The sequence below is a fragment of the Parambassis ranga genome, chromosome 5 (genome assembly GCF_900634625.1).
Source record: "Parambassis ranga chromosome 5, fParRan2.1, whole genome shotgun sequence".
Lineage (NCBI taxonomy): Eukaryota > Metazoa > Chordata > Actinopteri > Ambassidae > Parambassis > Parambassis ranga.
Genome location: NC_041026.1, coordinates 16,717,218 through 16,734,494, shown reverse-complemented (window position 1 = coordinate 16,734,494; position 17,277 = coordinate 16,717,218). Strand labels below are relative to the sequence as shown.

At 40.9% G+C, this 17,277-nt stretch overlaps 2 protein-coding genes across 2 annotated transcripts in view; one reads left to right on the top strand and one right to left on the bottom strand.

The window, feature by feature from the left end:
- Nucleotides 1-949: 949 nt before the first annotated feature.
- LOC114436444 (parapinopsin-like) lies at nt 950-3,962 on the bottom strand. Its single transcript, XM_028406715.1, has 4 exons — nt 3,632-3,962; nt 3,151-3,479; nt 2,132-2,374; nt 950-1,060 (listed from the first exon to the last, which is right to left on the bottom strand). The coding sequence occupies exons 1-4, from the start codon at nt 3,960-3,962 to the stop codon at nt 950-952; spliced, it is 1,014 nt and encodes a 337-aa protein (XP_028262516.1).
- Nucleotides 3,963-7,687: 3,725 nt separating this feature from the next.
- cacna2d3 (calcium channel, voltage dependent, alpha2/delta subunit 3) overlaps nt 7,688-17,277 on the top strand; it is a 28,178-nt gene continuing 18,588 nt past the window's right edge. The window contains exons 1-5 of the mRNA XM_028406060.1: nt 7,688-7,812; nt 9,010-9,091; nt 10,900-11,124; nt 12,514-12,630; nt 14,046-14,105. Coding sequence (XP_028261861.1) covers nt 7,688-7,812; nt 9,010-9,091; nt 10,900-11,124; nt 12,514-12,630; nt 14,046-14,105 — 609 coding nt within the window. The remainder of the gene's footprint in view (nt 7,813-9,009; nt 9,092-10,899; nt 11,125-12,513; nt 12,631-14,045; nt 14,106-17,277) is intronic.

The following is a 17,277-nucleotide window of genomic DNA, read 5'->3' as shown; positions in this document are numbered from 1 at the left end:
TTATTTTGTAAACACTTTTAAAAGTTGTGTTGAACTAAAGATGAAAAGAACTTACTTTTACCTCATGTCAGGGAATCCTGAGAAAAAAAAGAAAATAATAATTTGGTTGGTCTAAACCAATGGTATTTAAATATTAGCACATAGCTGTTTGTCTTTGCACAAGTAACTGTATAGTGCTTTTGTTTCTCCTTTTTCTAAACAGATTTGTGTATTAAGGTGAGACAATTTTGTACTTTTTGTGACTGTGTATGGTTTAGTGGAATCTATATTTGTCATTTACACCTCACCTTACAATGCTGGGAATGAAAGAGTACTAAAATATTTTCAAGGTGCACTGTTCCTCTGTTTTGCAGATAGGGAGAAAAAAATGGTAAAGTACCAGTTTACAGAGAAACATGTATTGATTTGAACGTTTCTATTAGTTTTCTTCATCTTGTTATAATTACTATTACAACTATTAATGTTCAGAAAGCTGTATTAAAATAGAAGATAATGTAAAATATGTACAAACGTATGGAAAGACCCATGGTAATGTTCTCTACTTGAAAGTCTTGATATTTGCTCCTTATGTTTTTATTATATTAAACATCATTTCTCTTAGTAGCAAATGCTTTATTATAACCCTCTAGGTTTTGTATCAATACATTTTTTGTATTATTCATTTTATTTTGGCCTTGACTTAAATTGAATCAATACTGATATTTTATTTTCTATTGATCATCATTGAATAAACTTATGCTGAATTACCGTTTTTGTTTTTATTCTATTTAGAGAACAAACAGACACTCAAGGTTTAAATGTTGACGTTTCACATCTGATGCTAAATGTAAAAACATTTAAAGACACAGTGTAAGTGAAGGTTGAGCAGTTAGTGACAAAAACAGATTTGTAAATGGACTATTTACAATCACGGCTCGGGGTGAACTGTAGTTGTAGGCATTTGTGCAGTTCACGAAGGAGACACTTTGTTTGTACCCTCCATAGTTGTTGCCTCTGATAGCTCATCCTCCACCCATGGCTGCCTCCCACACAGCAGGAAAGGCACAGCATATTTACGGAACTGCCAAAAAACACAAAAATACACAGTCAAACAGTTTGTTGTACATATTTACATGTAATACCACTTTGTACCACTAGGTACGCTAGTGAGTCAAAGTTCCCTCAGTCCCACAAGAGAGGAAGAAGTAGTTACCTGTCTGTAATTGAACTCAACCCACCTGTATGCTAATCGATCAACCTGCACGCTAAAGAATCAACTTTCATGTTAATCGATCAACCTGCACACTAAACAATTAACTTGTATGCTAATTGATTAACCTACACGCTAAACAATCAACCTGTATGCTATTCTGCTGGATGAGAGACATGACTTTGGCTCGCTGAACAGGCCAGGAAGGAGAGCCTCGGCAAGACTAAACATGGTTCATCGAAAAGGTTCTGGTTGTCTCCACCTTTCAGCCAACAGCTATCCATCCTGTTTTCCAGGGAAACAGCTCTGCCCGGTAAGTCTGGCTGATGTGTTTACTTCAAGCCGGAGCTAGTGGAATAGTAAATGGAGTTTTGTTTGTTTCTCGCTCTACTCCTGCACTGATTCTGTTTTCAGGCAGTGAACGCATCATCACCCTCACCAAAGTGTCTTCGGAGATAATTAAAGAGGACCTATAAAACAAATGCATGTTTTTCTTTTAGATTACATGACTTCTCAGGATTTGACGCATTTAAGTGATTACAAACATCCTTTAAAGCTGTTCTGATTTCAATAGCCTAAAACCAAACAGTAACCAAAAACGTTACTGACATAGTATAATGTCTTAAATCTATTAAATATATAATAATACATAATGTCTAACAGTGACTCCTCCCTAGTCACTGTTGTGTGTTCTTGGGCATGACACTTCACCCTAGCCTGTGGCGCGCCTTGCTAGTCATTGTATGACACTGCTTGGCAGCAGCCTTAAACAATTTCCCTCTGGGATTACTAAAGTATCTAAAATAAAAAAAAAATAAAAAAAATATTTTGCCTCTAATACAATAGATGATTATTATGTGTAATGCCTTTTATCTACCACTAGGTGGTGATGATGTGTTGGTCTGGCCAAAGTCCATATTCCTGTGGTGTGGTCCCATTCACCTGTTTGTTGAGGAAGATGTAAATGATGGGATTATACACGGTGCTGCTCTTAGCTAGGTAAACAGGCACTGTGCCCACCAGCGGATTAATCTTCACATCAGGGTTGTAGACCACAAGCATAGCCAGGAAGGCATAAGGCAGCCAGCTGATCAGAAATGTCAGCACCATCAGAATCACCATAGAGGCAACCTTCATCTCTCCTTTAGCTGCTGCTCCACCCTCCACACAGGCCATCTTAGATACCTGCAAAACAGAAAGTCATTCAAAACCACTGGCCTGAAGGAATGATCATCTTGCCTGCACATTTTCATGATTAAAAGTGCAACATTATTCTGCATCTACCTTCTGCATCATCAACAAGTAGTGGAAGAAGTATTGATCTTCTACTTTGGTAAGAGTAGCAATAGAAATTATACATAGCTCATTGATTAAAAGTAGACATGCTTTCAGAAACCTCATGTTAAAGGTAGGGTAGGAGATTTCATTCTGATGCACTTTTTGTTAAATTGGTGTAACTTCTCTTTACAATCCGATAGCAACCGATTAGTTCGGCAGTTTAACTTTAAAACAAAGAATATTAATCATCTGTGGAAGCTATAAAATGCTAAAAACATCAGCCAATCCTACGAGGTGCCCCTGCGCATATAGTTGGCTGGTTGTCACTCTCTTCCTGCTCTGCGCAAACCAGTTACAGACTGGTTGGGAGGCGTGGCTTTGGGGTGAGCTCAGAGAGAACGTGTGTTTACGTTGAAAATCTGGCTGACTCTCACTGAGTTTTCAAAATCTCCTACCCTACCTTTAAACTAAACAAATATGTGTACAATATTTAAAACCAATTATGAAGAAAAATATTCAAGATGATGCAAAAATCAAAATGCAAAAAGAAAATATAACTACCATAGATTTAGTATAATAATATTTGTATTTGTACTAACATTCTTTTAAACATATATAGGCTACTACTTTTTTTTACAGTAAAATCCTAAGCTGCCATATTGATTGCTAACTATAGAACCTACCTGGTGTAATGTCCACATTAATTTTGTGTAGGATGCCAGGATCACGGCTAAAGGAACAGCGAAGCACACTGCAAAATAAGCCAGGATGTAGGAGACATTGGTGGGGTCTCTGTTGTGCCAGTCTGGTGCACAGGATGTCCCGACACCCTCCAGCTCATATCGACCCCATCCGAACAGTGGAGGTAAGTTCCATGTGAGGGACCACAGCCACGATGCCACAATCCCTCCAAAGGCATGCTTCTTCTGGAAGGTTATCTGCCCCAGTGGCTTACAGACCACAAACATCCTCTCCACTGCTATCAGAGCAACTGTGCACAGAGAAGCGATACCTGCCGACAAGTCAGGGAGACAAGTTTTATTGTTGTTGAAGTAGTCATGCAGTTAATTGTTAACAGGAAAAACAGGACCAAAAAAGAAATAATATACATTTTTTTAGAAAATAAGCTGTTAAAAAACTTTTTGACCTAAACTGTGAACTCACCAAACAAGGACACAGCAAAGCCCTCCATCACGCAGCCTGTCCTGCCCAGGGAGAAGTACCCCTGGGCGTTGTTGACCACAGACAGCACTCCTCCAGTCATGGCTGTGCCCAGATCAGCCACAGCCATGTTCATTAGAGCATAGTTGAGTGGCTGCCTCAGCTGCTTGTGCATGAGAGACACAATAATCACTGTAGCGTTGAGTATGATGGCCGGACCGGTGAAAATGGCCATGATGATGGAGAGAATGATGAAGCCGGTGCGTGACAGAGGGGGCTCCCCCTGCGGACCCAGGTAGAGGGAAGCATTTGGTGAAAATACAGAAGTCTGCATGGAGGCAAAGCTGCGGTCTGTTCTTCACCTGGAGCTGTCTAGATGTTCAATATCAATCTCTTCTCTGGTGTGACAGCTGAGACTGGATGCCTGAAGTCTAAGAATAAATCCCCCTGGTATTACCAAAGAGTAATTCCTCCAAATGATCATCCTTGATCCCTCACTCTTTGCTTGATTGTACAAGCACTTACAGCGAATGACTACACACTGTTCTTTGCTGGGATTAGCCCACTCAGGATGTACCAAAAAAAATCTGCTGGCTTTACTTTCTGAGAAATACCCACAGGAATCACAGGATCTTTCTGACACTTTGTTTATTTTTATTTTATTTATAGGACAGAGCACATGTTAAACAGCAGATGTTGACCAATGCAAAGTCTAATCTTACCTATAAGCACAAAATGTTACATATAGAAAATTAAATTGCCATTTTATTATGAGTGACTATTTGAGAGGTATTCCCCACTAAAATTGTAAATCGTATATTGATATATGTATTGTGTGAGAAATATCCAGGCAGCACAATGTTAACATGTTCCACTTTAATGAAATTTTAAGTAAAAGGACCCACTGTTTGCAGTTAAGTGCACCCTATTAGAAAGTGCTTGTCTCACAGGAAAATGGTAAGACTTACTGAAGCTCTAAATGGAATTAACTCTTTGTTGTGTGATTGTCCGCTTGGTTTTTAAACTCTGTAATATCACATGTTAGTAAGTAAGTCCTGGGTTTGGGGTGAAAATGTAGATTTAATAATAAGTGAGACACTCTTATCCAGTGTTCAGCCTTGTATGTAAGCTCACGACACATTCCTGTTCCAGCACGGAGATCACATCAAAACAATATTGCACAAGTCACCAGTTAATCTGTTATTTACAAACACGATGTAACATGCTGTCAGGGCTCAGGATCACTGTGAGGTGCTATAAATACACCACAGGAGCATGTCTGAAAGTAAATGATGGCAAAGATATCAACGTGTTCAGGCTTTCTAACAGTGGCAATGGTCCGCACATGTATAAGTCCACGTAACAACAGCTAGTACTAATAATCAGAGTGTGTCATGTGACTGTTGTGAATATGTAATGGTGGTTGAGCAGCAGGCTGCAGAGTGCTGGAAGCCGTCTTAATTGAGTTATCCGTGGTAGCTGAGGACATGAGGTGAGGTTAAGCCCCGCGACTTAACAAGAGAGCAAGACAACAGGTGTCCGACGTTTAACCTTCTAAGAGGTTTATACTTAATCAAGTCAAGACACAGATTACAGCTGTTTGGGTTAAAAGTTCAAGAGGTTTCGACAGCAGTCTGGTTCAACTCCCAAAACAATAAACGGTGACAGGACACCAAGTGGAGACTCATTTATATTTCCTATGTCAGTAGCTTCTCCACAGTCTGTAGATTCTGAGCCATGGAAATTGTAGTTTTACTAAACAATTAATCCATTTCAATCAGGAGAGATGATTAGATGAGAAAAGTATTTATTGAAGTACAATGAATGAATGAATGAAATGTGCTTTGCGTTCTAGACCCCGACGCGATGACCAACATCCAAAAGGGGGGAAAGGACAGGAGATAAGGCCGCTTAAACAGGAATTCACGTTTAAGCCTCCTCATCTCCTGTCCTGTTGGTCGTGAAGGAGCTGGAGAGCAGGGGATAAGAGGCCTTGCGCTGTTGAGAAACTGGTGGTGCTTGGGGTGGAGAAGGGTTGCTGAAATCGATCTGAAAGACAGCTAGAGAGGAGACGAAAAAATTTTAAATGATTTTTGCTGAGCTGTGATTGGGCAGGAGAGGGACGGCCCAGCCGCTGATTGGATTGGATTGCTCTATATTAACCACCTGATTTAAGTGGGAGACAGAGAGAGAGAAAATGGGCGAGGGAGAAGGAGAGATGAAGTGTGAGGAGGATGAAAAGGGAGAGGCAGTTGGAAGAAGTGATGAAAATGTGAGGATAGTCTTCCTGATTGAACTTCATGTCTGTACACCACTGTTCTGTTTCCTCACATTTCAGCACCATGGAGAGGTCCTAAGACCTGGTCGTATGTGGACTCAATCTTTAATGTAACTTTTCCTGGTGCTAAAAACAGACCATGTCCCCCTAATAATATATATATTTCACACACAGTGCTGCAGTGCCTGCAGCAAGATGTGTTGCAGTGCAGAGCTTATACAGGTGTTTGATTCACCTGCTGCACTGTGTAGGTGGAGGTCATGACATTGTTTAATGCATCCACAAAGTCTTTTGTATCCTCATGCATAAAAAACCTTTTGAAAATGTTTGCTCAAGGACACTTCAGCAGAACTTGGGTTACAGTCCAATAAACCTGGAGGGCTGTCTTCAGCGTCACGACAGTAAACCGATTGTATTTGCTGTTATTTAGTTAATGAATTAAAACTCTTTGTGAGTTGCTGTTGTGAGCAGTATTGCCGGTCGGAGAAGGGGCTGGATGATATTGTCCGTCATCCAGCTTGCTGGCGCCTTATCGGCATGTCCCAGGCAGCGCGGGCTCCTCACAACTTTGATGTACGATGCAATTACTAAACTAATAAAAGCCTCAAGTCGAAACACGGTTTCTACGGAGGTGATGGTGGTGGCACGGGAGGGGGTGGAGGCGTGCTGCATCAACTGGCCCCGCCGCCGCCTTGACATCATTATCGTTTCCTAATCAGCAACAGGACGATGGGGACATCTTCAGGTCTGATTGAGTGCCAGGCGCTGGATGTGGCGCACAAACTGTGTGCGTAAACCTGAGGAGTTTAGTGCCTGCTCCGCCAGACTTACAGCAGCGGAGCTAATTCTACTCACTGATGGGCTCCACGTGGTGAAAGTTGCTAGTGGGAGACATGACGTCATTAGTCGAAGTGATTAATTAGGCTATTAGATTTCAGCCAATCATAGACAAATGCGCAAAGTTAACAGGGTTTTTTTCCTCATCATTGATGCGTGTCTCTCTTCATTTGGTTGTTTTGTGTTCATCATCTCCAGTGTGTGTTGATCAGATCTCCATTCCCACCATAAGCGTTTCTTTTTTCTTCTCTTATTGCGCTGCTGGCAGTGCGGAAGTCTTCATCGCATATCTGCAGTCTCATTACCGCCCACTGAAGCAATTTCTGTCACAAATCTCCCTAATTTCCTATTTTAATTCGTGTCATCAAGAAATAATGTCAGTTATAAAGGCGTGTGTTTGCAGGTTGGAGATCTTTGTGCGTGCAGCATGGAGATTTCAGACGGTATAGGCAGCAGGCGTGTACAGTTATTATGCAGCGTCAGCGATAATGCAACAACTTTACAACAGTTCAGTGCAGCTCTCAGGCGACACAAATGACGCATGTAACAGGGGAGTAGAGGAAAACAGCGTGTTGTGTGTGCATTTAATTTGTCCCTGCAGCTCAGTGGCTCATGCACCTGATCCATCCGGAAAACTGCAGATCTGATGCATAGAAATGAATTCCTGCCTCTTCAAGATGTTCAGCGCGAACAAAGAGACCGCACGTTTCCATGGATGAAGGTCCGCGATTCCTGCGCTAGAGAGCCAGCTGGGGGGAGGAAGGGGATACTCTCTCTCTCTCTCTCTCTCTCTCTCTCCAATCAAATACAGTAGGATACGTGCTGGCAGTGGCTCACCGCTGTGGAGAAGTGTGCACCGGGGTCGAGCAGTACAGCACGGTGCTGGCACGGGATTTTCTACTGTGCACAGCCTATCTACAACCACAGATTATATAGATTTGGACATGCAGGGAAACTGGAGGATCCTTTTCTCGCACATGTGCAGCACCACCTTCTTCCTGCTTTGGATCTTCGTCGGCTTGAATGTGGTAGAGGTGGCGGGGTCCCAGCAAGGGATCCCTCTGTCAGTGTGAGTGAAAAGCGGCTCCGCAACTTCAACTTGGAAATAACTGATACATGTGATTTCTTACAGGAAATAAAGCCACCAAGCGCAGCATTTAGAAACAGGTTTATTTTATATTAATTAATTCAGGCAAAAACAAACAAACATAAGTAACAGCCAGCTGGAGCAGTTTGTGGTCAGATACCTTGTTTGCTGGCTGTTTTTCTTTATTACCACAAGTTTAATTTAACACAAACCTTACAGACAAGCCGGTATTCACACGCACACATGCCAGCGTGATTAAAAAATGTGATTTAAAAACAAAATCCAAACATCAGTGTGTGCAGATTGAAGCACGTTTGCTAAATTACAAAATTAAAGATTGTTTCATCGTATTGTATTTTATTTTATTTTTTATTCGGTGTTTAAACTTTTTGGTTTTAGAACATTAAAAAAATCTTTTAAAAAAATGTTTAAGATTCACACTCTTTCCAGATGCCTGCAGCTGAAATAACAATCTAGTGCTTCACAGGTGAATTCCTTCACTTTGATGTAATGTCTATATAGTTTTTTGTGTTTTTTTATCCGTGAAATTTTTCTTGGGAACATATATACTGATAGTTTTAAATAAAACTCTAATAATAAAATGAGATGCAGTTACTACCTGTGCACATGTAATTAAATTCAACCTGATTTCCTTCTGGTGTAAAAAATGTCTAATGCGCAGCTTAAAAAAATATTAAACAAAACTAGTTAAAATTTTACATCATTGTTTTTATCAGCTGAAATGTACACAAGTTCTCTTTGGATAGATTTTATTAGTTAGTATAAGTCAATTTCAGTAAAAAACTGCGGAGCCCCAACAAATCCTTTTATTTTGTAAATGTGTTTGAAACCTGATCTTAATTTTTAGAGTTATGCATTTATGTTCTTGAGAAGTTTTTTTCTTACAGATGTTTCATGTTTTAGCAGCAGCTTGTTGAAGCAATAAAAGAAGTCATTTACGGTTTAATAGAGGCTTTAATAATAACCTAAATTACAAACTATGGTTTAACTAATTGCATCAGGGACAAAGCTGAATGACCACCAAGGATTAAAAAAAATAAAGAGATGTTTGTTTGGACAACAACATACTGTTAATGTTTTCTCTTTGTTATTTGGTGTTTAAGTATTCATGATGTGTTTTTAAATTAGCATTCTTTTGTTGTCTTTTTCATGTTGTAGTGTGAAGCTTTGGGCCTCAGCGTTTGGTGGAGAAATTAAATCCATTTCTGCAAAATATTCTGGATCTCAGCTGCTGCAAAAGGTAGACTTCTTATTTCCCAGTCTTGTTTGAACATCATTGTGTTTTTTTTCTTTGTCTGATGTCCATGTAGTACCCACATTGTGTGTTGTAATGCTGTATTCTGTCTCTAATGGCTGCAGAGACATTTTGGTGTCTCAGCTGAATGCTGATGCGTTATTTTAGAGGAGACTCAGGTGTGTTTGGCAGAGACAGAACCCTTCTCTCTCTCTCTCTCTCTCTCTCTCTCTCTCTCTCCCCCCCCCCCCCCCCCCCGTGTGTGTGTGTGTGTGTGTGTGTGTGTGTGTGTGTGTGTGTGTGTGTGTGTGTGTGTGTGTGTGTGTACTTGATACGGCCCATTAACCACAGCTCTGATTCCTCTCTCATCTCATCTCTCCAGTTAACTCTCTGGAGTCAAGAGTTTCCACCTCTGGATATGAATGCGACAAGGAGACAAATTGAACAAGTGTAGCTGGGTTTGATAGTGGGTGTGGGGGGTGTGATATGATGAACAAGTGAAACCTATAGAGAATGAGAGATGATCTTGTGCAGAAACTTCAACTCTCTGACCACCTGATGGCAGAGGTGGGCTCTGTGTTCGCAGGCCCCAGCTCAGAGTTCACTCAGGTGGATGAATGGTGGACTGTCTGTTTCACAGAGCAGCGGCCGTGCAGTAAACAGCCAGAGGAGATCCTCTGTTCGAATGCTGAATAACTGTACAGTGTGTGTGTGTGTGGGTTTGCAGCATGAACAGTGCCAGTGCAGAAAAAATGAACAGCATGTGTATACTGCGTTTTAATGATTTGCTTTGCATCTGTAAATTAATAAATACAGTATAGATTTGGTTGTACATGCAAGGGACTTAGGTATTCATTTGATTAATTAAATTATAATTTAAGGAATTAAAATGATGAAATTAATGTTTATTTTATGCTTAAAGTGAGGAATCAATGGCTTATCTGATTGTAAAATGCACTATATAAATAAAATAAATTGAATTGAATTGAATAAAAAATGGAATTTAGGAAAATAATACCATCACTCTAGGTCAGTCACTCTTTACGCTTTACGAGTGTGAACCTTTGATAATGTGGACGAGTAAAACATTCTTTATTTTATACTACAAAAATCTGTGGACCCCTCACAACTGTAAATCTGTACAAATGAAAATGTTTATTTTTCTTCATCTAACATTTGATAATTTTGGTCTAGAAAAATCAAAAGGGTCTGTCAGGCAGAAGACGTTAGTCATGGGCGCTGTTACTCCTCTGATCTCTGTGCAATACAAAATGTTTTAATCAGCATATAATGCTTATTTTTATTTAATGGGTTGAGATGTAAAGCACTGCAGTCCAGGAGCTCTCCACATCCATGCAGCCTTACTGAAAGGTCCTGTTTGTTTCTGGGATTGGTTCTAAGGTACGGTTAGCTGAGCGGCTGTACTTTACATGGCAGCTGTACTCGGGTGATAGACAGGACTTGTACTTTACTATTCATAAAGTTAGTTGTTTAATCCCGCATGCAGCTCTGTACCACACTGTGTGTGTGTGTGTTTGTGTGTGTGTGTGTGTGTGTGTGTGTGTGTGTGTTTGTTAATGGATGAATCAAATTATTTTATTTGACTTGAACTGGCTTGATTGTTTATTTTTTGTGCTCACTGCACCACCTCAGTCATGTACAATATGATTCCTGTTTAGATCATTTCTGTCCCTGAACCCTGTCCTTCTGTTTATCAACATCAGCTTTTACTCTCCTCCTCCAGGTGACATACTGTAAATCTGTTTGTGATACTTCTTTAGCTTGTGCATTTGACCTTCTCCTTCCTCTTTTAGGAGCTGTGGGCTATCACAGCACCACGTCCAGGTACCAACTCCAGCTCTGAGGCCAGTACCTTGGTCAAGAGCAGCAGAATTAGTCCTAAGAACACCGCAGCGTGTCTTGGAGTGTGGGAGGAAGGCGGGTCCCCCAGAGGAAGTCCACGCAAATACGGAGAAAGTGTTCAAACTGCATTTAGAAAGCGGCTCCAAGGTCCAAGTCTAGGACCTTCTTGTCCTGAGGTAACAGTTTTTTTCAGAATCAGAAGTACTTTATTAATCCCAGGGGGAAATTTCTTGACATAAGCTTTAAGTTGTGTGGTGAAAACGCATTGTGTATCTGTGTGTTTAAAAAAACAGTTTGCAATATGCCCTGCAGATTTGTTCCTTTTTGTCTGTATGTAAGCATTTTGCTCTTGTTCTTGTTCATGGAGGCATATCTGGAGAGAGCTGTGCAGAGCCAGTCAGCACAAAGCAGTGAGCTGTGAGGGAACTGACGGGTCGTTAGGGGCTGGTCATTAAAGCTGATCATTAGATGCTTTTTATGGTGATTTAACCGATTTCGCTAAGATTTCGGCAAAAAAATGTGGAAGGGACATGGGGGCTCTATAGGTTTCCAGCACTCTTTCAGTGGTCATTACTATAATCAATAATCATGATCAAGGGTTTTTGATGGATGGGGCTTAACCTCCACTTGATGACTGGAGGGGTGTGAGGTTTAGGGAGGTGGAGACTCGGGGTGCTGGGGCGAGGAGGACAGGCGTGAAATGAAGTGTTCTGCTCCACTGCAAGCCCACACTCTTCCTTTCAGTAGGTAATTTGTCGCCTCATGTACTAGTGTGTGTGTGTGTGTGTGTTATTTTTTTGTGGCCTGTTCACACAAATGTGTTTGAATGTGTGCTACAACATGGTTTGAGTTTATTTTTAGATAAAGAAGTCTGTGTGTTGTGGCTGACTGGAAAGCGTGAGAGGATCAGCCTTTTTGTTTTTATTTGACTTGTGTGAGTGTGTGTGTGTGAGTGTAGGCAGGTGTGGGATTATGTAATGTTATATTCCTCCAGGCTGTGGCGGGCTTTGTTCTGTATCACTGGAGGTCCTGGGCATCCAGCAGAATCAGCATTATGTGAAGTGTAGTTCATTACCCAGAGTCGTCCAAGCTTGACACGTTATTATCTTTCTCCTGTGCTTTGACTCCATTTCAATTACCCTCTTACCATGCGTAGCCTTCAGATCCAGCCCCGCCCCCACCTCGGCCACCCAACATGACCATCTCCAACCAATCAGAGAGAAAGAAGCAGCATGTGCAGCCAATAAGTGAGACCAGATAAAGACCATCAGTCATTCTGTGCTGCAGTGTGGATTTTATCAGCCTCTCATCTGAGACTGGCTGCATGCAGCTTGTCAGCCAACATGTTGAGGCTTATAAGCCTTGTAAACACTTCCTCCTCTGTGGAGTGGATGCAGTGTGGAAATATGAGGCTCAGATATGTTGCAGAATACACAGAACAAGATGATTACGTTGAAGACACTGTTAAACCATGTGACCAAGGTTTTTTTTTTGGAGAATGCTAAGATTTACGACAATTTACGACAATTGTTTTTACGTCAATGACACACTGTTTTGTTTTTCAGAAATACAAAGAATTTGAAAAATCAGTCAGAGTGGAAGAGATTGATGGTGTGAAGCTGGTCAAAAACCTGGCTGTGAAGATGGAGGAAATGTTCAGAAGGAAAGCAGAGGCCACCAGGGTGCGTACAGTTTCTTTTAAATGTTTTCAGTGAGTGTAAATTAAGTTGAGGGGGTAGGTGGAAAGAAAGGAGAGACAGGTTGTGGTTATAGGATTCTGAACAGAGGCCCTCTTAAACTACCTGTAAGTTCTGGATCTCTGATCTCATAAAATATGTCACCAATGTCATTTTCAATATGACACAGAATTGTGTTTAATTTGCTTAAAATGAGAGTAATGTATTGTGAGATAACAGATGTGTTTGTTAAATATTTGTATAAGAACAGGCTAAATGTTCTTTAATTTTTTTAATTTAACATGAAGTTCAACCCCATCAACACAATATGTCAATTAATTAGTCCATAATTTGAGCAGGTTAGTCAGTTGAAATTGCCCAGAGACTAAATGTTCAGGTCTGTGATCTGGTATTCAGGTCATTCCGGTCGTCAGCCTCACAGCCTGTCTGCGACCTCACCTCGCAGGGACTGCTGGGAAATGATAAGCATTATCTCCCTGCGCCTGGTCCCATGTGTACCATAATTTATGACAATTCAGGGTGTAAATTACACTTGAATGAAATGGTTTAATTTAATAATAAAGAGGGCGTCTGGGTGAGTCAGCTCATATTAAAGAATTTTATGCGTAAACACCACAGTGGCTCCACCAGCACGCGTCATACACCTTCATATGGCGAGTTTAAAAATGACGCTGTGACCTCTACAAAATGTTGAAGGTGTTGATAAAGGAAAATATTCATATAGGGCCACCCCTCCATCTAAATCAGAAAACATTAAATTTATTTCAAAACGTTTCCAAATGCTGACGACACAAGAACTGGCCTCGAGGTCAATTGAATTTGGGCAGCACCTCCGCTCAGCAGCCGGCGGAAAAGCCTCGGTTGTGTTGATATAGCAGTTATTTTGACATGTGTGACAGATGTTAATTACCTGCCTGGCTCTGGAGGGGGAACGTGACTGCAGCGTTTAGGTGGCATTTCCACGGAAACACAGATCCAAGCACATTTTCCAAAATGGAGCTATTAAAGAAGTTACTGCTGCTTAGGTGAACGGAGACCAAATCAATCATATAGTGGCCTACATATAGCCAAGAAAGACGAGACTCAGGCTTCAGTTCTGGTTAGTGTGTCCTCTATCCAGAGATTAATGCACAGACTGCTCACATCATGTTCCTCTTCAGTGGAATGGCATTTGTTAGATGTGGAAATAATGGAGAGGCGCAGCAAACAGCAACTGTGACAAATACAGAAAGCAGCGGAGTGTAAAGCCTTTGGGAAAGTTTGCGGAAGTCTTGACTATATAGCTGGTATGTTGTTCAAACTAATTTGCCAACATATAGGAGTGGTGTGTAGAGGCAGTTTTTACGCATGCTATAGGCCCGTTGCGTGCTTTTATTAACCAGCGTGTTTCCTCCTGTCAGCGGGTGGTGGAGGCAGCAGAAGAAGCGCACCATCAGCACGAGGAAAACCCCGACCTACAGGTGAGGCAAAAAAAAGAAACGAGGGATCAAATTATTTAAGATGGTTATGTGGTATTGTGTTAGACCTGGATGAATCTTTTTTGTGGAGAACTGTGGAGGAGCGGCTGCAAGGTGAGAGCGGGGTAATAGGCCCTAAAAGTCTTTAATTGCGCTGGCATCGTCCTTCACTCTGATAACCTGTCAGCGCGTTGATACATAATGATTCTTTGATGAGTAATGCCGCACACATCGAAGGCTGCAGGCGCCACACAGTGATAACTCACGCGGACTGGTTTTAAGTGTAGCTGCGCGCTCAAGTTTTACGCACGCAATCACGTTGGGTTAAATTTGGATTAATATGCGCGCAGTGGAAAGTTTGGTGTTAACATTTGGTATTCACAGTATATTTCTAGCGTTAACAATGGAAAAATCTATAGAAGAAAAAATGGCCTGCAGCCAGTCTAAATGTAATTATACTTCACAGGATATGCTCATGCGTCCTGCTTCTGTTCAGGACGTTATTTAGCGGCTCACATTGCAGATTTCCAGGACGCACCGAGCTTCCTCGGTCTCTGCAGAGGGAATGCAGTATTTCTGGCGTTTATTACTGCTCTCTCTCTCTCTCTCTCTCTCTCGCTCTGTCCAGTGGACAAAGATAAATGAAACTCTTTTGCGTGGCGCGTTGTTTCACTTTCATGGCTTTAGATTGGAAACCCACTCGAGCAACAAAACACTGAAATAACGGCAGCACTTTACAGTTAATAGAAGCATTTACATCATATGAATACATTCAGTCACCTTGTTGCCTGCACCGTTTCTTTGCTGTTCACACAGCCACAACCAGGCAAGTTAACCGTAAGCCTTAAAAAATTTAATAAAATATTATATAAATATTAGATCTATAACTCTTCTCTGCTTTATATGGCTTTGCTTCTGTAAAGCAGATTCCTCTTAGAGGCACTTTTTCCTTGCTGGGTTCCATAGATAATATGTGACATTTTTATCCTAACATTTTCTGAAATATTTTAGCACTGTTGTTTTATAACAGTTGCATTTATATTTTTTGACCAAATATTTGTCTACATACAGTATGTTGTATTTTTTTAGGACCAGTTAATGCATCATATAAATAATATGCTGAAAATCTAACAGCTTTATAGATGCATTCTGTTTCAACATTTGCATCCTACCTGCTGATAGCTGCTGGTGAACATCACAGGCCTATCACACAGACTCTTTTTCTAAGAGGCCATAAAAATAATAAGGAGAATTCAATATCCACCTGCGATAATGATGTGATGTCATGATATTATTCCTTGCGGCATCATTTAGCCAAGCTCGCCTCCTTTGACACCACACATTTTTCACGCACCATTTCACTGACCACAGCTAAGAGATAAGCCTGCTGCTCTTATCTCTCTCAGCTGCTTTGTGTCAGGATGGTCGGATGTTTTCCGCTGACCCTGAGTATGGTCTGCGGTTCAAGGGTGTGCAGATCAGGGCAACAGTAACTTGGTTTGTGCTCCAGGGGTTCATTCATTTGGTTTGGGTTTGTTCTTTCAAAAAAAATGTGAGAAAAGATGCCATTGCTACAATTTTTTAATTTTCTTCCACTTTTCTTTCATCTCTTCTTCCACATAAATAAAAATCATACCAGCAGAATTTAAAACCACTTCAGTTTAAACATCTTTTTAAATGTTTTCTAGCTTCTTAACTTCCAAACAAGAGGCCTAAAGTTGTGCATTTCGTTTGTTTTTGAAAATATTTGAAACATCAACTCTTAAAGCATATAATTTATGAACCCTGTAGTGAAGGTGGAACTTCCGAACAGCATCAATATCTGGGTGACTCTTCAGTCCTCCTATGCTACTGAGTAGAAACATGCATAATATTATCATGTAATATTGTAAATTAATTGCTCTCAGAACAGAGCATTAAACAGGACGTCTCCTCTGCCTGACCCGCAGCATCACATGCAGAGAAACCTTCAGAATGAATGAGTTTTGACTCTGTGAAGCTGGTAGAGCCAGGTGAGTCAGGCCCTGTTAAACAGAATAAAGCTATGTTAGGTTGGACTCTGGTTGTACAGTAAGGCCCAGCTACCTGTAATGGAGGGCAGATATCTGCAGTACGGCCTACAGCTAACTGCAGTGGTGTAAGAGTCAGTGGGCCGTTTCGGAGAGCTGCAGTGTCCCATGGCCTGCTCTACAGTAATAACCCTGGTGGTTAACGTGGCTCTCTACAGCACTCAGTTCTGCTGATGGTGCACGTTTCTCTCTCCACTCCCCTCCCTCTTTCTTCCTCCTCCTTCCCTCTGCCCCACCGCAGCTCGTCAGAGAGCTGCTCAGGCGTGGTATGAGCTGTCAGAGGCTGCTTGATGGTGATGCCCGCTCGGCCTCCCCCGAGAGTGATGCTGTGGAGTCCATCACCCATCCCTCCGTCCCTCCCTCCCTCCTTCTCTCTCTTTCTCAGTGCAGACAATAAGTACTAGAGTGCCACAGAGAGGCCGCTCAGACAGGATGAGGCAGTCTTTCTTCTGCAGCGGCAGCCAGTGAAGGACAGGACAGACAAACTATTGGCTTTCACTTTAAGAGGCCCAGACTATTTACCCGCAGATCTGAGTCTTCTCTGCCTTTTTAGCCAGCAGTGCTAACGGCTGTCTTTTATGTACACACTGAAACTTAGTTTCCCTCTGCATCCTTGTATATTCAGTGTCAGTCAATTATAAGTTGCTGTAGCTCAGGTTGTCAGGTTGAGTCAGCAACTAATGAGCATCCTGCTCCTGTTGTTCCTGTGTGAAGATGTCCTGAAGCAAAATACTGAAGTAAGGCTGAAGGTTTAGAGCTGCTCGAGACGATGTGTAAAAAAAACTTTATTAGGTACAATGATAAATTATTATTTTTTCCAATATTAAATTTGTAATTATGATGATGCTTATTATGTTCCACCTTTCCCTTTTTCTTTTTAGAAATTCAAGTCTGATGATTCACAGTCCTCAGGCAGAGTTAGTTATGAATTTAAAAGATAATATACATTTTTTCATACCTGTCATAAAATAATAACACTATGCCTATATATATATATATATATATATATATATATATATATATATATATATATATATATATATATATATATATATACATATATATATATATACATACATATATATACATATATATATATAACATGC

Excerpts from the sequence above, each read along its gene's own strand:
- LOC114436444 (XM_028406715.1), bottom strand. The coding sequence starts at position 3,962 with ATGCAGACTTCTGTATTTTCACCAAATGCTTCCCTCTACCTGGGTCCG. Across the intron at positions 2,375-3,150 it reads TAATGTGGACATTACACCAG|GTATCTAAGATGGCCTGTGT; the intron begins GTAGGTTCTATA and ends TCTGTTTTGCAG. Across the intron at positions 1,061-2,131 it reads ACATCTTCCTCAACAAACAG|TTCCGTAAATATGCTGTGCC; the intron begins GTGAATGGGACC and ends GTTTTTTGGCAG.